At 43.1% G+C, this 24,094-nt stretch overlaps 1 protein-coding gene across 2 annotated transcripts; it reads right to left on the reverse strand.

The window, feature by feature from the left end:
- Window positions 1-1,102: 1,102 nt before the first annotated feature.
- Window positions 1,103-23,517, reverse strand: LOC308520439 (aldo-keto reductase family 1 member C3-like). Of its 2 annotated transcripts, none has more exons than XM_081092995.1 (10): window positions 23,351-23,517; window positions 16,295-16,414; window positions 13,707-13,874; window positions 11,373-11,489; window positions 10,281-10,358; window positions 9,284-9,406; window positions 7,175-7,284; window positions 4,678-4,843; window positions 4,023-4,105; window positions 1,103-1,338 (listed from the first exon to the last, which is right to left on the reverse strand). In XM_081092995.1, the coding sequence occupies exons 2-10, from the start codon at window positions 16,379-16,381 to the stop codon at window positions 1,296-1,298; spliced, it is 975 nt and encodes a 324-aa protein (XP_080949121.1). In that variant the 5' UTR covers window positions 16,382-16,414; window positions 23,351-23,517; the 3' UTR covers window positions 1,103-1,295. The 2 variants fall into 2 exon arrangements, with proteins under 2 accessions (XP_080949121.1, XP_080949122.1); XM_081092996.1 differs by having other exon boundaries at window positions 16,295-16,394; window positions 23,351-23,458.
- Window positions 23,518-24,094: the final 577 nt, after the last annotated feature.

The raw sequence follows: 24,094 nt of genomic DNA on the forward strand, positions 1-24,094 counted from the left end.
TCACTCTGCTACACCCACCAGCCAATCAGAGCGACTATGCAAATTAACCCAACAAAGATGGCAGTTAATTTGCATACGCAGGCGCGAAGCGAAGACTGAAGACTGAAAACTGAAGACTGAAGACTGAAGACTGAAGAGGCTTGGCTTCTCTGCTGCAGCCTGAGCGGAGAATCCAAGCCTTGCTGCGGCCACAGCGGAGAAGCCAAGCCTCACTGTGGCCGGAGGGGGGAAGCCTAGCCTTGAGGCTTGGCTTCTCCGCTGTGACCGGACCAAAGGCCTGGGTCCCAGGAGCCGGAGGAAAACGGGTGCCAGCAGCCAGGCAAAAGAAGGCCTAGTGCACGAATCTCCGTGCAACAGGCTTCTAGTAAGTATATAAGTTCTTTGGTTTATCTCTTCTCCTCCTATTTTTCCTTTAAATAGTCAGTATTTTTGTAAAGAGTTTCAGCCGTGAGGAAAATATCTTGCACATCTTCAAATGTGTGTACCATTCCGCTGGTGTCCCTGCCTCATTGTGTCTGGTTTCCCTCAGCACCATTTCTCTTCAGGCTGTAAAAATTGCTTTGAAGTTTCTTTGTGGAATTTTTTTTTCTTTTTTCATTTGTCCCAACTTTATTTGTAATTGTTTGATGAAACAGTTGTATGGTGGCTGCTTTGAAACCTTTGTCAGATTATTCTAATATCTAAGTCATCTTGGTGCATGAATTTGTTGTTTATCTTTCATTCAATTTGGTATCTCCCTTGTTCTTGGTATTGTGAGTAATTTTTAATTGAAATCTGGACCTTTCATGGATTTGTGTTAAGTTTAAAATCTCCTTAAAATGTCTCATAAAGTTGTATGGTGTGGCAAATTTATAGAACAAAAGAGAAAATAAAACAAGAACTACAGACAGGTAAAAAAGTGGACTTTGAACACTTAAAAGTATAGTAAATGGTTAGTTTTCTGTGTGGGGTTTTTTTTTTTGTTTGTTTGTTTTTGTTTTTGTTTTTTTGAGAGTTCATATCCACTATGGTTACTTCCTGGGATGTCAGCATTTCAACCTCAGTGACACAGGGAAACACAAAACAAAACAAAGAAACAAAATAGCCAAAGCAGTGGTAGGTTAGGTTGTTCAAACTGTATCATTATTTATTCCAGGGGGGAAAGAACAAGTTTAGAGACTTTTATTTCCTGTTCCAGGGACTCAAGCCATACTGTGACTGGTCAGGCCGAGGGGCACAAAATAAACCAGACATCTCCTCATCCTTGATGTTCTCCAATCATCAACCAAAATCTGGAGCACCCTCTGACACTGTTGTCAATATTCATCATTAAATGGATAATCTGGGTGATCAGCAAAACTAAAAGGTAAAAGGAGAGCCTTAGTCAAGTCACTGTTTCTGGGCTGAATAGAGAGGTTTCTTTTAAACTGTCTTAAGTATGAAAATTAATAATTAATAATTTTCTTTATCGGAAAGTGCAAACCCAACTAGTGTTATAATAACCATGTACTAATGTAATACATACATTATAAAATACAAATGTACTTACTTGCTCTTGAGCACCTACACAAAAAAAAATTATTATATTCTATTTTTGCAGGTATATTATTCTACAAATTAAGGAGATAAAACTCTTTGTGTTGCAATTTTAATCTCCCAAAAGGGCAGAAATGAATTATGCCTTCCTTTAAAACAATGTTAACCTGGTTAAATATATGAAGTTAACAAACATTTCAAGTTGATGATGAGGAATGTGATAAAAATATGATTGTTGTTCCATTTCTTCCAAGCACTCAGAAAAGTATATACTTGACCTGAAGATGGATACAATGATTATAAAATAAGTCACTTCAATAGAGAGCTTCCAGTTAGCAAGCTCTACATACATAAAATTTTTGAGATAGAAAATGCTAAATCATCCCTAGCTGGTATGGCTCAGATGGTTGGGTGTTTTCCTGTGTACCAAAAGGCGGCTGGTTCAATTCTGAGCCAAGGATTTGATCCATGGAAGAGAGCATGCAGGAGGCAGCCAATCAATGTTTTTCTCTCTCTCCCTCTCCCTTCCTCTCTCTCTAAAAATCAATTAAAAATAAAGAAAGAAAATGCTAAATCACTGAATAATTATTGATTATTGTTGAGGTGTACTACCTGATCCTCTATTCTCTCTTCTTCTTACCCTTCTACCTATTCATTCAACCAATATTTATTGATTATTCAGGGAAAGAGTAGCTTATTTAAAAACCTGCCCTAGGATTTGCACAGCCAGCATGGCTCAGTGGTTGAGCTTCGACCTATGGACCAGAAGGTCACAGTTCAGCCATATGCCTAGGTTGTGCCCATTGTGGGACTTGCAGGAGGCAGCCGATCAATGATTCTCCTTCATCATTGATGTTTCCATCTCTCTCTCCCTTCCTCTCTGAAAATAATAAAAATATTTTAAAAATACAATAAAAACATGCCCAAGGATCTAGCATTCTGTGCTCAACAAAAAAACAACCAAAAATAGGTTAGTGAACTATATGGCATGTTAATTAGGGATAGGTGCCAAGAGAAAAATAAATCAGGGTAGAGGGAAAGAAAGTGCTGGACAGGGGTGCATTTTCAGATAAAGTGACAGAAAAGGTATTACAGAGGTGACATCTGAGTTAGGACTTCTCAAGGGGGAGAACTGAACATCCAGCCACCTGGAGGAGGAGCATTCTAGCAGAGAAAAGAGCCAGTGCAAAGGCCCGGAGACAGACTTGGCATATGTGACAAGCAGCCAACATGTCACTGGAGCTGTGTTGGAGTCAGAGGGGAGAGCAGTAGGTCCTGGAGCCAGAGATGTAGGGAGGGAGCCCCCTGTTGGCTCTTGTAGGTTGTGTAAGGAATTTGGCCTTTGTTCTGAGTGACATGGCAGGCCACCAGGTACCACAAGGGGGAGTGCCTGACCAGGTCTACTGTGTAACCTCTTGGCTCTGGGGCTGAAATAGAGAAGCCAGGGAGAAGCCAGTAGTGACTTGATATTAACATGAATGAGGGGGGGAGGTTGAAAGGGCGGAAGGGGTAGCCCTGCAAATACCATCACTGGTGATAAATTTAAGATGCTTCTTAAACATCCAAGTGGAGTTGAGTAAATGGATCTGTAACTCTTGTTCCAGGGCCTAGGTCTGGGCTAGAAGTAATTTGGGGGGGGGGGGGAGTCTCTATTTAGATGGCATTGAAAGAATGGGACTAGATGAAATCACCAGGGATGTGGTGATTTCTATCTATAGATAGAGAAGAGTGTAATAGATAGATAGGAAAGAGAAGAGGTCTGGGATTGAGCTTTAGGTCACTTCAAAGTTAAGAGGTCAAGTTGAGGAAGAGAAACCTGCAAAGGACTTGAGACTATAAGATGAGACGGTGAGAGAGGGAAGGGCAAAGCTCAGCAGCCAAAGAAAGCAAGTGTTTCTTGGAGGTCAGAGTGGCCCACTCTGGTTTCAGCAAAAATGAGGTTGTGGTTAACTTGATAATAGTGTTGGCTAAGTGGAGAACAAATGCCTGATTTGTGTGGATTCGAAAGAGATGGAGAAGAGAGACCCTGGAGGCACAAGTATAGCCTGTTCCTAGAAGTTTTTCTATAAAAGGAGAAGTGGGTGGAGCTGGGGTACCTGGGAAGTGAGGTAGGCTCCACTGAGGATTTTTTTTTTTTTTTAAAGATGAGCACACATTTGAATGCCTTAAGGAATAATCTTGTGAGGAGGGAAAAACTGATGATGTGAATAGGGATGGGAGTTAACCAGGTTTTGTTTAGATCAATGAGTAAGACGGGGAGAGAAGGCAAGAGTTGAGGCACTATGCAAAGGATGTTAATAAATTGACCCTAGAATTTAAGTAGCATTAGGACAGAGGGAACACAAGGGTAACAGTGAAAAGGTGGTCTGAAGGCTTCAAGAAAAAGGATTTCCAACAAGTTTCCTAAAGGAGGAGGGGAGAGAAGACCTTGCCCTTTGTGGATGGGAATAAGTGGATTTCCTTCCCTGTCATGCTCCCCAGTGTCTGCAATGGAACAAGCTACTTACTAAGTGTCTTTAAAATAGCGAAGGTTCCTGTTGAGGCCATCTAGAGTTTTCATATCCTCTGGTGTCAACTGGAAATCGAAAACCTAGTAGAAATGTGAGAAGAACTATTAAAGTTCCCTGAGGCAATTGCTTCCCACCTTCCATCTCCCCAGACACAGACACAAATGAAGTAGGCATTTATGTAGGTTTTATGAGATAATCGTCATTAACTTGGGGGTCATTCTCTGGCAAAAGTCATGAGAATTTTCTACTCTAATAGTTGAGATTGGCAATTCAGACCACCCTCAAAGACTTCTATGGGGTGGCTGTGCTGATGTAGCAAAGGAATCCTAGAAATATTTGAGCCCAAACCTCATCTCATTTAACTCCTTCATTTTATAGCTGAAGAAATTAAGGGATGATTTGCCCTGGGGCTATGCATTTGGATTAGAAATCAGGACTGAGACTAAACCTGACCCTGTTTAGTGTTCTTTCCAACCCTCATGCACCCCCTCATCCTGTAGCAGGTGGAGGACAGAATGATTAAATACAACTCTTCCATGCACAGAGTACAAGGAGACAAATTTGACCCAGTACACGTTGACAGCCTCACCAATAACCATACTAGGGAAATGCTATACTGTCAGTCCCTGCTGCCCTCAACCCTACCCTGTACCTGGAAGTTCTCTTGGATTCTCTTCTCAGTGAAGCTTTTGGCCAGGACCACCAAGCCCCGCTGCAGCTGGTAACGCAGGGCCACCTGAGCTGCGGTTCGCTGGTGCTTTTCAGCAATGACATTGAGCACTGGATCTTCCAGGATAACTGGGTAGTTCTTGGTAACCCTGGGGAGGAGGCAGAGTGCTGAGTCTGAGGCTGCATATCCATTTCACAGGGTTGGGGGGTGGGCTTCTCATTTGGGCTGGGGGAGTCTAGTCCTCTAGGATCTTCCTCATTACCCTCTGGCTACCTCAAGGTCCAGTTTTGCTTCTTTTGGTAAATCCAAAGAAGAACAAGAGAAAGTAAGACAAAGGGAAACCAGGTATATTTTTAAAAACATTTCTGAGAAATTTAGTAAAAGTTTGAATAAGTCAAAAGGACAAAATGGTTACCCAAGCTAAAACCCAATAACCACCATCATAAAAAATAACTACCTATTGTATAAGAATTTGCTATTCCAAAAACATACTTTCAATTAATTCTCTCAGTTCTGTCATCCAGCACTAAAAGGTGCATAATTTGCATTGCTTTTGAAGAAATAAACTAAAACTCGCAGAAGAGGTCGCTTATATCGCATGACTCAACTATTAAGTGCTCGAATTATGGCTTGGGCTGTTTTTTTTTTTTTTTTTTTTCACTCTTCATAGCCAACCCTGGAATTTATGAACATCTTACTCATAATGTTATTATTTAATAACTACAGGTCCGATGCACAAAATTTGCGCACTCTGGAGGGGGGTGGTCCCTCAGCCAGATTGTGAGAGGGTGCAGGCCAGGCCGAGGGACCCCACTGGTGCACAATCTGGGCCAGGGAGGAACACAGGAGGTTGGCCAGCTGGGGAGGGAGAGCAAGAGGGCTCCATGGCGTGTCTGACCCTCTCGCCCAGTCCTGATTGGCTGGACCCCAGCAGCAAGCTAACCTACTGGTGGGGGGTGTCTGCCCCCTGGTGGTCAGTGTATGTCATAGTGAGCAGTTGAGTGGCCTTGGCATATCATTAGCATATTACACTTTGATTGGTTGAATGGCCAATTGGACAACCGGACACTTAGCATATTAGGCTTTTATTATATAAAACTAGTGGCCCAGTGCGTAAAATTTGTGCATGGAGGGGGAGGTTCCTTCAGCCCAGCCTGCACCCTTTCCAATCGGGGACCCCTTGGGGGATGTCCAAATGCCAGTTTAGGCCCAATCCCTGTGGGACATCCCTCTAGCAATCTGGGACCGCTGGCTCCTAAACACTCACCTGCCTGCCTGCCTGATTGCCCCTAACTGCCTCTGCCTGCCTTCCTGATTGCCCCTAACTGCCTCTGCCTGCCTGCCTGATCACCCCTAACTGCCTTCCCCTGCCAGCCTGATCTCACCCCCAACTGCCTCTGCCTGTCTGATCACCTCTAACTGCCCTCCCCTGCCAGCCTGATCTTGCCCCCAACTGCCCTACCCTGCTGGCCTGATAGCCCATAACTGCCTCTGCCTCACCCCCGCCCCCCCCCCCACCATAGCTTTGTCTGGAAGGAAGTCAGACATCCAGAAGATGGACGGTCGACCCAGTCTAATTAGCATATTACCCTTTTATTAGTATAGATAGGTTATATAGGATAGGATTGCTTAAATGGGGTGGAAAAGCCTTCTTCAGCAGGAGGAGATGCTCTTGGCAGACAAAAAGACATAATCCCTATATCTGAACTGATAGCTAGCCATATGCACTATACTGCCAAACTGGTCATTAAAAAAATTGAACTGCTTTCTTACACCTTACACCAAACAGCTGCTGCCCTTAAACCCACCCCCCCTCACTCCCCACCTTAGGTTCTGCTTTTGCAGTTCACCCAGATTAGGTTCTGATTAGTCAGTTTCTATGCCAGTCAGCGTCAAAAGCTCCGCCTCCTAGGCAGCCATTGGCTCCTGGCACTTCACCCAGATTTGGTTCTGATTGGTTGGTTTCTATGCCAGTCAGCCTCTCTGGGCCCATCTCTGGGTCCGATCAAAGAGGCAGGGCTGATCAGCAGCTCCCCCTCCCCCGTGGAGGCTGGGAGAGAAACAGAGGCTCGGCTGCTGGCAAAGCCCAGAGAGAAAGAGAGAGGCAAAGGCTGATCAACAGCTGCCACAGAGACTGCGGATCAGAGCCTGTCTCTCTCTGTAGGCCTCTCTCTGGGTCTGATCCACAGTCCCCTCAGCAGTCAGTGCTGGGTCACTGTGCTGGCACTGGCTTCAGCCAGTGCTGGGTTGCCCTGGCTGGTGGTGACTTCCGGTGTTCGGTTGAGCCTTCGGTCGTTGTGGACATTATGGACCCTGACTCTTTATATATATATAGATGTTTCATAGGGTCTTCACAATGTAGGCTAGGGAAAGGGTTGACAAAGATGAGTTACTAATTTCCCCCAGACATTTGAGAGAGGACTCCAAGAGGAATGGAATCTATAATGAGAATAACTTTTTAGAGAATAACTTTTTTTACCACTCCTTTTCAGGGTCAGAGCCCAGGACACCATATGCAGTGAGGACAATGTCCTTGGACTTGCAGAAGTCCAGCAGTTTGCTCTGGTTGAAGTACAGGTGACATTCTACCTGTAGAACACCAAACAGAAGCATGGGATTATAGAACCACCAACACCAAGTTTACAAGGAACATACAGTGCTGTATTGCATGGTGTCAAAAATACTTAGGAACACCAGCTACATGGACAAACACATGCTTGTCACACAGCTGTACCACTGGAGCTTCCCAAGTCTCAGCTCTGACTACCTACCCAGAGATAGCATCACAATATTGATCTCAGTGCTTGGGATAGGGGAGATCTAAATCTAATCGATAGAGCACCTGAATTAATCTGAAAAGTAATCATGCTATTTTAAATCTTAGAACACATATACTTATGTGAATAGGGGGTTAAGTTTTTCTTAAAGTTTCCTTTTCAAGGCCTGTGCGAAGCGATTGGGGAGCTGACTCAACTGTGAATCCAGCAAGCAGAACTGATAAGCATGGTCAGGCCGACACACCAGGAGTCAAACCATCATCTCATCAACATCATCTCCTCACCTGATGACTAATTATAATAGCTGACGTCTGTGACCCCCAGGCCTGCACGTAGCTGCATTCCTCACCCCAGACCCTTCCCCTTTATAATCCTGTCCCCTGCACCTTGCTGGAAGGCAGGATTTGATGCTTGTAAGTGCCCTGTCTTCTTGGTTGGCTAGCCTTCTCAATAAACACCTTATATTATTCAGTCCTGTCTTCATTATTGGACCCAGCAATAGGCAGCCCGAGCCAAACCAGGGGTTTCCCAGTAACACTTGTGGAAGACGAGTTCCGATGATGAGATGAACAGAGCTCCCCGACTCTCAGGGTGGAGGCCATGGTGGTGTTCTTGGGTCTTCTTCATGTAAACGCCCTCCAACCAATCAGCCTCAAGTTGGCCAAACACTATCCCCCTTTAGAGCTCAGGAAATATCCAGCTTCTCCCTTAATTTTTCAACAAATACTCAGTCAAAACCAACTTTTTTTCCTTTCTGGTAATTGGTGATTTCAAAGTGGAAGTAAACCTCCCAAGGGGCACAAAATACAACTTTTTAGAACCCTCATTTGCATTTTTATCTAAAAATAAGAAAAAATAAGCCTTACTGACATTTAATATATCGATTGACTGCCATCCTCTCAGTTTGCATGGAAGATGTTTAAAAAGAGATGAGATAATCCAGGGAGTGTAGGCCATTTCAACACGCCTGGCTTCTTTCACTATTCTCCAAGACAAGTAGGTGTATGTGTTGCTCATTAAAGTGAGTTTATTTTAACAGGTAGCCTTCTTAATTAAAAAAAAAAATGTATGGTGGTAAAATATACATAACAAATTTACCACTTAAACAATTATCAGGTGTACAGTTCAATAGTATTAAGTACATTCACATTGTTTGTGAGTGATTTTGTACTATCAAGGGGCTCAATGGTTCTCATGCACAAAACTCAAGAGCTGTCAGACTTAAAGATGAATCGCCCACTTTCTTTTATACACAAGTGTTCCAACTTTGTTGACCTTTTATGAGATAAGAAAACTCAATAGTGTGTTGGTTCTAAATTTTTAGGACCAATCCCCATAACACCTAGTAGATTATACTCCAACCTGACCCTTACATGTTTTGTTTTGTTTTGTTTTGTTTTTAATAAAGTGACATGGCCTTGGCAACTGTCTTCAACAACTTGAAACACATTCTGTTCTCTTGAAGCAGCTGATGTCCAAAGTTACAATACACTAGAGCAGTAGTCCTCAACCTTGGCTGCACATTAGAATCACCTGGGAATCTTTTAAAAATCCTGATTTCTGGGCCTCATCCTCTGGAAATTCTGTTTCCTTGTTATGGGGTGAGGCCACAACATTAATAACAAAGAAACAGAATTTCCGGAGGATGAGGCCCAGAAATCAGGATTTCAAAAAGATTCCCAGGTGATTCTAATGTGCAGCCAAGGTTGAGGACCACTGTACTAAAGGGAGTGCCCCTGGAAACTTGTGGACGTGAGAAAAAAGTAAGCTGAAGAAGGAGAGGAAGTCAGTAGTGCATGGATGGGGCTCACCTGGTTGCATACAGGCTTGTATTTGAGTCCTGGTTTGTTCAGGATCATCTCCAGCTGCTTGCAGTTAAAGTTGGACACACCAATGGACTTGACCAATCCTGCCTCCTTACACTTCTCCAGGGCCTGGGTAGGAAGGGATTGTTAGAGGTCATGCGTGTAACTGGATAGAGAAGCCTAATGGGAGCACAATGAGAGTAGGGGGTGGGGAAGGGAAAGAATATGAGCCAGAGCAGGAGAGAAAGTCTTGAAAGGTTCAATTGTCAATCAAAAAAACATCATTGGCCAAAGGAGGAGAATAAAAAGTAATAGAAAAAAATGGGTAAGAACATAAGAGCAAGAAAAGAATGCAAGTGGGCAAGACAGAGCTAAAGAAGCCAGATGATCTTTAGCTGAACACCAGGTAAAATTTGATTCAATGATGGAGAGCAGGAAGTGGAGCAGCTGAGCACGGGAAAAAGAGGGTGGCCCCTGCTTTTCTCTCTGACCCCATTTCCTATTATTGCCCTTCAAACTCCCTCTGTTCTAGCCACACATGTCTTCTTGCTGTTTCTGGAACATGGTAGGTTCTCTCCCATCTTAATAATTCTGCCTTGGTCTTCTTTTGACCTGTATCACTCTTTGTTCAGATATCCACATAATCAATTTTCTCACTTCCTGCAAGTCTTTGATCAAAGTTCATCTTCTCAAAGCCCTACCCTACCCATTCTGTGTTTAATTGCCTATCTGTGTCCCAACCCCTGCACTCTCAGTTCCCATGGGGCCAGAGACCTTGGTGTTATTCACTGATGTTGCCTGAGTATTTAGAAGCACTAAGTACTAAGTATGTCATAGGCACTCAATAAGTATTAATTGAATTATTAAGTGGATGAATTGAGAAAATTGAGGCAGAAGGTTTTCAGGAACTTGCTTGAGTCTACTCAGGTGGCAGAACTGGACTAGATCTACCTTTCCTGAATTCTCATTTGTCCTCTCTCACCACAGAGGCAGCTATACTCACCTCCCAGGTGGTACAGAGATCCACAGCATCAAAAATGAGTTTCCCATCTGTGTCCTTTGGTAAAATCTCCTCCCCAGGCTGGAATACAGGCAAGAAGGAGAAGGTGTATAAAGCCATGTCTGACTTTACCCAAGCTGGTGAGACTAATGGAATAATCTATCCTTATTTTTGAAAGGAATTTTAAGGTTAGGATAAAGGGAAAGAAAGTACACCTAGAATTGTTTTTAGCCATTAAAGGTTTAATAAATATTGTTTGTGTCAAGGACAGTATGAGACCCCCAGGACATCATTCTAGAGCAGGGGTGGGCAACTCCTGGCATGCGTGCCAAACATGGCACACCAGTAACTTTTGCTGGCACGTGAAACCCTCTCTTATAATCTTCCATTTACAATTTTTTTCTTAATATCGACTTTTTTATTTTTCCGATAAATTCAGTGTAGGTGCATCTTAGATAAATAAATAATTTTACATAACATGTATACATTAAAGAATAAATGTATTTTCCATCATCATATACTGTGTTTTTGTCGCTCGAATGAATTTTATTATTTCTTCAAGGTTCTTCACATATGTACACCTTAAGAGATATCAAGTAGGCGTAACATGTTATCAAATAATTAGGGTTGACCCGCAGAAGAATTTTGAATCAGAGATTTTGCTGGTTTTGGCACGCACTCACAAAAAGGTTGCCCACCCCTGCTCTAGAGAGAGCCTGGCATGGAGCATGGCTCAGCAAGCTCCTTGCTCCTGTGCTCTCCCACCTCACTTTCCACTCGGAGGTGGTCAGATGAGAGAGCGACCTGTCAGCCTCTCAAGGGCTGAGTCTCATCCTCTTTGGATTTCCTGGACTTCAACTGACCTCCAGATCAGGACATTCCCAGACACAGGTGGGCATTGGGTTCAGATTCAGGAGCATAGGGGTTGTCTCTCTGGAGCTGAAATAATGAACTGAGATGGAGATAGTTACAGCCAAAAAAATAGGGAATCTTAAAGTATTATGTATGTTTCTTCTCATTTTACAAACTATTTCCTCTCTTGCATTCAGCTACAATGTTTATATTGATAACCAAAGTAAAATAACTTTTGCTCACCTTCAAAGCTACTGGGAAATGAATAAGAAAAAGATCCACATAGCTCAGCTGAAGTTTCTTCAGTGACACTTCCAGGCCAGTTTGGACCAATTCTGGACGGAAAAAGGTGCCCCACAGCTGCAATGGTTGAAAGAGGAGGGTTGTGGGATTATTTTTTTAAGAGTCTTTCAGCTCTAGCCTATTTTGCTCAGTGGATAGAACACCAGCCCACGGACTGAAGGGTCCCTGGGTTCGACTCCATTCAAGTGTATGTACTTGGTTGCAGGTTTCATCCTGGCCCTGGTCTCAATCCTGGCCCTGGTTGGGGTGCATGTGGGAAGCAACAAATGATGTTTCTCTCTCTGTGTCTCTCCCCCTCCCTTCTACTCTCTCTAAAAATCAATAGAAAAATATCTTCAGGTGAGGATTAACAACAACCAAAAAAATAAAAAACTCTTTAGAAATTAACAACAACAAAAAAGAGTCTTTAGGAGAAACTGGCTGGAGTGGCTCAGTTCGTTGAGCCTTGTCCTGTACACCAAAAGTTTCCTGGTTCAATTCCTGGTCACGGCACATGTACAGAAGGCAACTGATCATTGTTTCTCTCTCTCACTCCTTTCCTCTCTCTAAGCATGTCCTCTGGTAAGGATATACATATAGTTATAGTTATAGTTATAGTTAGTTATATTATATGTATATTGTTATATATCTTATCTAATAAAAGAGTAATATGCAAATTGACCATCACTCCAACACACAAGATGGCCACCCCATGTGGACACAAGATGGCTGGCAGGGGAGGGCAGTTGTGGGCAATCAGGTCAGCAGGGGAGGGCAGTTGGGGGCGACCAGACCTGCAGGGGAGGGCAGTTAGGGGTGACCAGGCCTGCAGAAGAGGACAGTTAGGAGCAATTGGGCCAGCAGGGGAGCAGTTAGTAATTGATCAGGCTGGCCAGGGAGTGGTTAGGGGGTGATCAGGCTGGAAAGCAGAAGCAGTTAGGGGCAATCAGGCAGGCAGGCAGGCGAGCGGTTGGGAGACAACAGTCCTGGATTGTGAGAGAGATGTCTGACTGCCCATGTAGGCCCAATTCCACAGGGCAGTTGGACATCCCCTGAGGGGTCCCAGATTGGAGAGGGTGCAGACTGGGCTGAGGGACTACCGCCCCCCCAATGCACGAATTTCGTGCACCGGGCCTCTAGTTGTGTATATTTGTATATGGTATATATACAAAACTAGAGGCCCGGTGCATGGAATTCATGCATGGATGGAGCCCCTTGACCTGGCCAGCAATCAGGGCCAATCCAGGCCGGCTGGGCGGAGGGACCATGGGTGGTTGGCTGGCCGGCTGCGGGAGGTTGGCTGTGGGAACACACTGACCACCAGGGGGCAGCTCCTGTGTTGAGCATCTGCCCCCTGGTGGTAAGTGCACATCATAGCTACCAGCTGGTCGTCCAGTTGTAATGGTCACTTAGGCTTTTATATATGTAGATTCTAAGCAACTGTCTGATCTTCTGACGTGTAGCTATGATGTGCACTGACCACCAGGGGCAGATGCTCAATGCAGGAGGTGCCGAGCTGTGGTGACTTAACAGTGTGGTTCTCGGGTGCTGCACCCCAGAACCAGAGAAGAGGGAGCCCGATTCCAAGGTGCATCATCCAAGAACTGCCCTCTCACAATCCGGGACCCCTGGGGGATGTCAGAGAGCTGGTTTTGGCCTGATCCCCATAGGCCAGGATGAGGGGCCCCACCTGCCAGAGGGACCCTGCTCACTCCACAGATGCCCTTTGAGCTGCAGCGCCGTCCCAGGTGTGGCTGGCCACTGGGGAGGGACCGTGGGAGGTTGGCTCCAGGGTGTGTCCAGCCCTTCTTGCCCAATCCCGCCTCTCCAGCCATCTTCTAATTAATTTTTTTTAAATGTGCATGAATCTGTGCACTAGGGCACTAGTATATATATATACATATACACATATATATGTATATATATGTATAAGTATATATGTGTATATATGTGTGTGTATATATATATCTATATACACACACATATATATAATGTTTTTCTAAAAGCTTTATATGTACTTATATAACACCTATAAAAATTCTGTGACATAAATAATATATTTTACAACTTGGGAAGCTGAGGCATGGAGTTTAAGTAAGTTTAAGTTCAAGGTCACATATTGAGTAAGATTCAAATATAGGAAGTCTGAAGAGAACTCATTCCCACCCAGCATGTTCCTAATCAGTCTTCCATATTCTGAGAGTGAGTCAAAATGAAACCAATGAGAGGATTGCCAAGAAATTATTCAGCTAAGAATGAACTTCCCTAAGATTCATATGCAACACTACAGAGCACCTTTGAAGTGCAGAATATGTCATCTCTCTTCACAGTGCCATTGGCAATTTTCTTCTGGATGGCCCTCCCAATTTCTTCTTCATTTTGGTACATGTAAGCTGAATCAACATGGCGATAGCCTACATCAATTGCTCTCTCAAGGGCCTCTTCCACCTTACTCTTAGCAACCTAGAAGAGCATAAAAAATAAAGACTCACTTATTGAAAAACACATGACCAATTCCATGAGCAGAGCTAGTTGACAGAACCTCTTGCTTTTCTAAGGTCTAGAAGCTAGAGGTGACAAAGCTAAGTGTTGACTTATAACATGTGATAAATGTTTAACAACTGACTAAAGAAAAGTCTTGATTTCTAGTATTTGATAATTTCTATGATGCAAATACTCCCCCCATGGCTAATTTCAAGCTACCAATATGGGGGAAAGATGCTTACAAGTGAATCTTGTGAGCCATGAGCTGGCCCTAGCACATTGCTGTGTTTAACCCCCTGCTTCTGCATTTATACTCTCTATGTGATCTATAGATTTACACAATCTTTATATTTACATTCCTAAATTAATTCACTTTATAAGAAGTTATTAAGTTGGTTCCAGCCCAGAAATCCAATGCTAAAAATTATCTATCAATGTAATGAAGATCTAACTTTAGGTGGACTACATTAGTGATTTATTTATGTAAACTTGAAGAAACACGTCAAACAACATCTGAGGTAGGAAAAAAATGTAAAAGAAAATAAACTCCTTTTTCACTCAAAAATACCTCATAATTATTTTTTGGTGATCATTTTTGATTCACAGCTTTGTTATTTTTCATAGCTGCTTACTTTTCTCCTGGCCCACCAGGCTGAACCTTTTAAATTATCTGTAATTATTCCCTCTCCATTACCCCCTTCTACCTCACTTTGTAATGAAAAGGTCTGGGGTACAGTTTAAAATTTTCAACTCCTGATGAGTTAACTATTTCCATGGAGATTAACTAGCTATGCTTAGATTGAAGAGCCAAATCAAAGGAAAAGCAACACATGCCAGTGTCTTGCTGCAGTCCTCAACATTCACACCACATGGCTCTCATACTCGAGAAACTATCCTACAACTTTCCCAAAACCACCATAAACCTCACCAGAAAACCCTGAAGCTGAGTTCTTGTAAGGTTGTAGTGCTTGAACCAGAAACATGCAAGGCGTTTGATAGACCTGGAAAGTATTATGCTAAGTGAAATAAGCCAGTCAGAGAAAGATAAGTACCATATGATTTCACTTATATGTAGAATCCAATGAATAAAATAAACTAAGAAATGGAGACAGACTCATGGATACAGAGTAGGGACTGACAGCTGTCAGAGGGGAGGGGTTGGGGGCTGAGTGGGAAGAATAAAGGGATTAAGCAAAGAAAAAAAAGACTCATGGACACAGACAATTTGATGATTTCCAGAGGGAAGGGGGGTAGATATGGCTAAGGAGGGGTTAAGTTGTGATGGACTGAGACTTGACTTGGAGCGGTGAACACACAGTACAATATACAGATGATGTAGTGTAGAATTGTATATCTGAAACCTGTATAATTTTATTAACCAACTAGAGGTCTGGTGCACGAATTTGTGCATGGGTGGGGTCCAGCGGGCCCGCCCCAATTGGGGCCAATCAGGCCAGGCAAGCCAGGGGCAGGGGAAGCAGAAGGTTGGCCAGCTGGCCCCGCCCTTGATTAAGGGAGGCCAGGGAGAGGGGCCACCTCCTGATTGGGCCGGTTGGCTGGCTACAGTGTGCATAATAGCAACTGGTTGTTCCAGTCACTCCTGCGTTCTGGTCACTTGGCTTTTATATATATAGATGTCACCCCAATAAGTTCAATTTTAAAATAAATAAAAATAGTCTTCTGAAAAGAGAGAGAATTTCCAAGTGCCACTTGGCCCTCCCCTTGACACAGTACTAACAAACTGGCCTTAAGAGACTATTTCCACCCAGACCACCAAAACTCTAACATGAATTTTGTCTCTCTTCCTCCAGGTCTTTTTGCCACTGAGATTTCTCTCAATATTCTGTGTAGTGAAGGACGGGGTAACTTGGATATTAGAAATTATAGAGAAACTTCATCACAAGCAAGCTTACTGTGAAGTCTCTGACCTATGGTAACATGATAACTGGGCTCCATTTATTCCAGTATACTGTGAAATGGCTACAACTGGACAGTAGGTGAGAATAACAGAAACAGACTTACCCACCCCTGACCTACGGAAAGGTGACACCCTTCACCTCCCTTGATAGTGCCATTCTGAGGTCTTCGGACAAACAGCAGCAGAATCGCTTGGTAGCTCATTAGAAATATGAACTTTGAGCCTTCTCAAGGGTCTGTTCAATCAGAAACTTTGTGGGTAGAGCATCTAAATCTGCATTCCTAACAAGATCCTTAAATATTTTATGCTTATTAAAATTTGAAAAGCACTGACTTACTGCACAAAATAACCTAACCTGGAGAGAAAGCATCCTACCAATAGAGAATGGGATGCCCATATGTATTCCACAAATTCGAGCAGTGACTAGTTCTGATCAGGATCCTATCTGCTTCCCCTCCATCTCCAAGGCCACTATGATTACCTTAGCAGGAGCTGAGGTTCCAAATCCCAGAATAGGCATGGAGTGCCCATCATTCAGCTTCACAGAAAAGTGTCTCATTGCACGCATCTCCTTTCACTCTCTTGGTTAAACAAACAGTTTCTTTATTAAAAGTCATTTGGAGAGAAAAAAAAGTACAATTGCTATTTTTAACAGCTTTAATGAAATAAAAGTCACATATCATAAAATCACCCCTTTTTAATTACACAATTCATCAACTTTTAATAATTAATAATTATTAATTAATAACTTTTAGTGTATTCATAGAATTGCTACCACTATACAACCTTGGAGCAATTTTATCATCCCCAAAGATACCTCACACTCATTAGAAACAAGTCCCATTTCTCTCTCCCTCCAACCCCTGGCAACTACTTCCTGTCTTTATAGATTTGTCTGTTTTGGAAATTATATGTAAATGTACTCATACACTTTGTAGCATTTTGTGGTTACCTTTTTTCACTTAGCATGTTAAGGCCCAGCCATGTTATACTTCACTTAAGAGTATTTCATTCCTTTTTATGGCTAAACTAGAGGCTCGGTGCATGAATTCAGCCCTCCCCAATGGGGGTCAATCAAACCAGCCGGTGGTGGGGAGGGGACACAAGAGGTTGGCTGGCCAGCCCCACCCCAATCAGGGTGGGTGGGGCCAATCAGGGGCGGGGCCAGACAGGGGAAGGGGCTGAGGGAGGTTGGCCAGCTGGCCCCACCCTTGATTGGAGTGGGTGGGGGCCTATCTGGGGCAGGACTGGCCAGGGGGACGGGCCCTAATCTGGGGTTGGCCAGCCGGCCCTGGTCCTGATCAGAGTTGTGGGGACTGATTGTGGAGGGAGCCAGGCAGGGGGAGAGGCCACAGGCAGTTGAGGGGTCCAATTGGGGCCCTGATTGGGCTGGTTGACCTCCCCAGTGCACATCGTAGCGACTGGCCGTTCCGGTCATTCTAGTTGTGCCGTCATTCTGGTCGCTTGGCTTTATATATATAGATAACATCCTTTGTATGGATATACCACATTTTGTTTATTCATTCATCAGTTGATGAACATTTGGCTTTTTCTACTTTTTGCCTGTTATGAATAATACTTCTATACATATTCATGTACAAGTTTTTCTGTGGACATACATTTCCAGCTCTTCCAGTACATAAAGCTTTCCATTTATTTGTGTCTTCAATTTCTTTCATCGTTTTGTAGTTTTTAGTATACAGGATTTTCACCTCCTTAGTTAAAGTTATTCCTAAACAATTTATTCTTTTTGGTGCTATTATAAATGCGGTTGTTTTCCTAATTTCTTTTTCAGACAGTTTGCTATTAGTGTATAAAAACACAAATGATTGCTGATTTAGATTACTTTTATTTCTTTTTCTTGTTTTAAGACTTCCATTACTATGTTGAATAGAATTAGCAAGAGTGGGCATCCTTGCCTTGTTCCAGATATAGATACTATCTATGTCTTCTCTCAGTTCTGCCTACATTTGCTTTGTATATTTGGGTATTTTGGTGTTGGGTCATTATCTATATATATAAAGAGGTAATATGCAAATTTGTCCAGGACACCGTAATGTCATGACCGGCTCTAAGCCTTAACAGTCATGACCAGCGTGGCTTGGAGCACGCCCCCCCCCCCCTCGCCCCAGGGGACACACACAGGGGTGGGGGTCTGCTCTGAGTGGCCACGGCACGGCTCTGGGAACAGGCCCCCAGCAGACACACACACAGGGATCCTCTGTGCATGAGCTGCAGAAGAAGCACGTTTTCTGACTGCCCATTGGCTAAGCTCCCTCTACGCCACTTGCAGTGTTCTTGGTAATTTCGGTAATAAGAATCCAAGAAGGTGATCTAGGGTTTTTCACCTCACTCCTGGAGGGAAAAACAAAGGTCAGGGACTAAGAAATGCCATATCCTGCCCTAGCCAGTTTGGCTCAGTGGATAGAGCCTCGGCCTGCTGACCACAGGGTCAGAGTTCGATTCTGATCAAGGGCATGTACCTAGGTTGCAGGCTCCTCACTGGCCAGGGCCCAGGTCAGGGCTCATGCAGGAGGCAACCAATTGAAGTGTCCTTCTCACATTGATGTTTCTCTCTATCTTTCCCTCTCTCTTCCACGCTCTTTAAAAATCAATGGAAAAATATCCTCAGGTGAGGATTAAAAAAAAAGAAAGAAATGTCATATCTTATGAAAGAAACATCTGGAAAATGCCTAAAAAAAATTGTCATTTTTTTTCATGGTGAAGAGACTGGAGTCCATGTTGATGAAAACACCTTGGTGGCTGCAGTGGCCAGCAGTGGCAGCAGCAGCTGGGTGATGGGGGTGGCGCCCTCCCCTGATCAGCCTGGTCACCTCCTGCAGAGGGAGACCAGACTGAAGCTTAGGCCTGCTCCTCTGAGGACATCCCCTGAGGGCTCCCGGACTGTGAGAGGGGGCAGGCTGGGCCGAGGGACCCCCCCACCCCCAGTGCATGAATTACATGCACCAGGCCTCTAGTCTAGTCCTATATAATAAAAGAGAAACATGCAAATTAACTGTCTTTCCGCTACGCTCAAGTCATGCCCACATGCCACGCCCACTAGCCAATCAGGAGTGAGTATGCAAATTTACCCAACTAAGCTGGCGCAGGCCATGGAGCTGGAGCGAGCAGGAGGCTTGGGTTGCCCCTGGCAATGGAGGAAGTCAAGCTTCCCGCCTGCCCTGGCTGGCCCTGGGCTACAGTCAAGGCTACAAAGTTTCAATTATAGAAGATAAATAAATCCCAGAAAAAAAGAAAAGAGAAAAGGAGAGGCTGGAAGCTTGGGTCACTGGGGAGCGTGGACAGCCTAAAAATGACCCTCAGCCCCTCACCCAGGCTGGTCACACCCCCATGGGGTGAGGGTCCCTGCTGGGGGGCTTGGACAGCCTGCAAATAGACATCAGGCCCTCACCCAGGCTGTCCAGGCACCCCAGCGGGGATCTCCACCCTGAAGGGGGTGTGGCCAGCCTGAAAACAGCCCTCAGCCCCTCACCCACCCTGGCCACACCCCCATGGGGTGAGGGTCCCCGCTGTGGGTTTGGCCAGCCTGTAAACAGCCATCAGCCAGGCTGGCCAGGCACCTCAGTGGGGACCCCCATCCTGAAGGGGGTGTGGCCAGATTGAAAATGGCCCTCAGCCCCTCACCCAGGCTGGCCAGACACCCCAGTGGGACCCCCACCCTTATCCAGGACACCCTTCAGGGCAAACCAACGGGCCCCCACCCAGGCACCAGGCCTTTATCCTATATAATAAAAGGGTAATATGCAAATTGACCTTAACAGCAGAATGACTGGGAATGACTGGTCACTATGACACACATTGACCACCAGAAGGCAGATGCTCAATGCAGGAACTTGCCCCTGGCGGTTAGTGCACTCCCACAGGGGGAGCCCTGCTCAGCCACAAGCTAGGCTGATGGCTGCCAGCACAGCGGTGGTGGCGGGAACCTCTCACGCCTCCTAAGCAGTGCTAAGGATGTCCTACTGCAGCTTAGGCCTGCTCCCCGCTGGCAAGTGGACATCCCCTGAGGGGTCCCTGATGGCAAGAGGGCACAGGCTGGGCTGAGGGAGCCCCCAGAGTGCACAAATTTTTGTGCACCAGGCCTCTAGTGTATATATATATAATTGTTATGCCTTCCTGATGGATTGGTCCTTTTGTTGTTTTATAATGCTCCTCTCTGTCTCTTGGGATAGTTTTTTATTTAAAGTCTATTTTGACTGATATGTATAGCCACTCTTGTTCTCTTTTGGTTACTATTTGCACACTTTTTCTCTCCCTTAACTTTCAGCCTATGTGTGCTCTGTGTTCTAACATGATTCTGGACTCTAACATGATTCTCTTATAGGCAGCATATAGTTAAGTCTTGGTATTGTTTGTTTTTTTGTTTTAATTCAATTAGTCACTTTGTCTTTTGATTGGAGAGTTTAGCCATTTACATTTAAAGTAATTACTGATAGGGAAGATTCTACTATATCACTTTGATAGTTGTCTTCTGTTAATCTTGTTCTTTCATCTCTCTTTCCTTTTTAAAAAAATATATTTCAATTACAGATTACATTTATTGTTATTTTGTATTAGTTTCAGGCATCTGTCTTTTCCTCTCTTGATGTCTTCCTCATGTTTTGTTGATTTTTTTTGTAGTGGATATCTTTTGAATTCTTTTTCTTTTGTATAACTTCTATAGATTTTGTGTGTGTGCGTGTGTCTGATAACCTTGGAGCTTACATACAATATTGTTATTTCAACTATGCTAAATCCATCAGAATTTCAAGGCTGGTGAGGAAGATGCTAGTTCTCTGGTCAGCCACAGAGAAGATGGAGCAGGATGCATAGATCAATTCTGTTCTTCCCCAGGGGGAGCTGAGAGCTGTGGCTTTGTATCATCTTGCTCTGTGCTCAACAGAGGGAAGAATCTATGGTATCTGCTAGCCCATGCCACCATCTCTGTCTACCCTGGGTGTCTAGACTGTGGCAGATTCATCAGAGCTCCTGGTGAGGAACTGCTCGTTCTTTGGGAAGTCCTGGAGAATTTGATGAGCTGGAGATAGAATGATGGGCATAGGGCAAGTTAAAATGCCACAAAACTCAATCTTCTTAATAATGTTCAGCGATTTTTCTTGAGTGAGTACTCCTTGGATTTTTATTTTGGTTAATTTATAGTTTTTGTTTTGTTTTGTTTTTAATCCTCACCCGAGGATATTTTTTCCATTGATTTTTAGAGAGAGTGTAAGGGAGAGGCAGAGAGAAACACTGATGTGAGAGATACACATGAATTGATTGCTTCCTGCATGCCCCCACCAGGGCGGGGAGCTTGTAACCGAGGTATGTGCCCTTGACCAGAATCAAGCCCGGGACTCTTCAGTCTGCAAGCTGACGCACTATCCACTGAGTCAAACCAGCTAGAAGGAGTTTTAAAAATAAATTTTGACTACTTTATCCATTGCACTCATTGCTCCTGTGTGGATCACATTTTGGAGGTCTTCATTCTGCCATTCCAGAAGTGATTTTCTATTGCTATTTTATGCTTAGTTTCATATTTTATTATAAAACATTTTAAAACATATGCATAACGGAGAATAACATAGTGAATATCCATCCATATACCCATCACCCTGCTTCAACATTTATCAGCATTTTACCAATATTATTCCATCTCCCTCCCACTTTTGTTTTGCTGGTGAACTTTAAAGCAAACTCCGGAGTAAAAAGTTCATGCCCAAGAAAAAGTGTGGGCCTGCTCCAGAGAGAGCCCATACTGGGTTCTTTGTCTGGAGGCTTTTATGTCTCTTTTATAGGCAGGAATCCTAGGAGAGGGTCTGGGGTTGGGGGGTTGTCTTAACAGAATATTCATTAGTTTTCTTTCAATATATTGATTCACCAAAATTAGTTTTTCAGAGGGGTCAGGCTCATTCTCTGGTCAGTTTCATCTCTAAAGATAAATGTCGTTGAAGAGGGACGTTGATGTGGGTCTGCCCTGGCAAGGTTTGGAATGTGTAAATCATTTGCTCCTGATTGTCCTTGGTGAGGGAAGATAAGACCTTGTGATTTGCTAGCTGGCTGTATTGCTCAAATTGTTTGGCCTTGTTTAATTATTTTGTTTCAGTTACCCCATTCCACTTGCCCTTGAATTTTCCCAGCTTCTTACTATCCTTCCTCAATTCCACATTCTGGATTTGTCTTATTGGTTCATTTGTGGTTTTCCTGAAGTTCTCCCTCCATCCCTTGAATTTCCTATAAATGAATATTGGCTTTAAATGCTTGATTAAATTGTTTTAATCTAGTTTTCACAAATGCTCTTTAAATGGGTGTTTTACTTCCTATTGCATCACATTGTGAGGCAAATTATGCCTGGATTTCAATTGCCCTTTTAATTTATTAATTTAAACTTAGAAATGTAGGTGGGCCCAGGGTTAGAACATCATTAAATAGCTTTTGGAGAAAATAATTAAAGATTAATCATTCTAAGACCATGTTAGAATAACATAAATGCATTGGGGTTGTCAAATTCCTTTCCACCATGCATTATCCCTAATAATTAGAGGAGATTTCATTAAAAGGGACTAAATGTTGTTAGATTAATTTCTGGATTCTAACTAGCTGTTTTAATCTTTCACATCCCTTCCTTCTCATGCCTGATTTGGTGCATTAAGATATACCCCCGCTCCCTGAAAAAGCACTCTAAATTACTATTAAATATATTCAACCTCACTTGCATATATGAAATATGCATTAAATGTATATTAACTACACTTATTGTGAGGATTGTTTCACAATATGTACAAACATTTAATCACTATGCTGTATACCTGAACTAATGTTTTATGTCAATTATACTTCAATAAAGATCATGTTTCTGTGCAAAAAATGAAGTATTAATTTCATCAATCTGCTTAGACATTCTTGAATGAGATATTCCAAGACTGTTACAGATTCAATGAGACAGGAATTTTCTTGTTCTGTTGATCAGAGTGTAAACACTGAGGCACAGCCTTTTGAGAAATTGATTTGGTAATCTCAGAAAAGAGTTCAAAATATAGCATAGCTTTGATACAAAAACAATCTAATTTCTACAATTCTACCCTAATTAAACTACCTAACTTTTTAAAATAGATGTTTATTGTAGCATTACTAGTAATAGAGAAAGCTGGAGAGTAGTTTAATGACCAAGGACTTAAAAATCACTACGATTCAGTACAGCAATTATAATGCATGGAGAATATATTATAGCATACTGATAGAATAATGTACAAAGAGTAAAACTAATGCATACAAATGATGTTTATGCAGATTTTATAATTAAATGGAAAATTATTAAATTGTTAATTACATAAAAGTATGGAGTACATAGATGTGAATGAAGCAGATTTAACTATGTAAACAATGAATACAAGGAGTGTGAAACTCCAAAATGTTGACAGTTGCTATAATACTTGCTTCATTGTGATTTTGTTCTCTTATCTGTAAGCCAATTTTTAAGATTTCTAAGTGAAAATATATTACTTTTGAAAAAACAGATTACAATTTATTTTAAAATTACCTGGACTTGCAGGCTTTATTGCACAATTTGCCGCAATGAACTTCTCAGCATGTGCCCAGCCTCTCTGTGTTTAGATTCCTAAAATGCCATCTTCTCAGCTTGTTTGCCACTAAACTCCGTTCAGGCCTTTTCTGGCCTCTCACTGGGCATCTGATCTTGGCCCCCCTGCCTAGGTCTGCTTCCTTCTCTGTCTTGCTGATTTAGAAATGCCTCTGAGAACTTTGAGCTGGCACAAAGCCACCTAGGCGAGTGGCACCAATAACACCAGGGCTTGTGCAATTTGAAACGACTTTTGGTATTTTGCACTCATCAATACAAGCTGCTAGCTTGATTCCTGCCCTCTGCAATTCCCCCTCAATACTTATACTCAACATTCTTCAAACCTGAGTTCCTATATGCCTGCTGATGCCTCCATTTTCTTTTAATTTCCTTTAAACAACTTCCTTAAAATAAAGACACTATTGACACAGTAGAAAATACTAGTGGTTGACAATATGTCAGACTGTAAGAGACAAAATATATTAAATTGAAAAAAATTATGTGAAGTCATACCTTTACAATAATGTTTCTAGCCCTGTCTTTCCTAAAGGAGGTAAATGGTATCTAGGGGCACATTTACCCATCAGCAATTTTTATAGGCAATACCAGTGACCAGAAGTTGGTCCCTAATCCTATTTCATTCTAAAAGAAAGCCCACTGCAGCAGAGCAGGCTCTGAAAGGGTGGCTGGGAGCAGTGCCTGGTG

The sequence above is a fragment of the Myotis nattereri genome (genome assembly GCF_964212035.1).
Source record: "Myotis nattereri genome assembly, chromosome: 1".
NCBI lineage: Eukaryota > Metazoa > Chordata > Mammalia > Chiroptera > Vespertilionidae > Myotis > Myotis nattereri.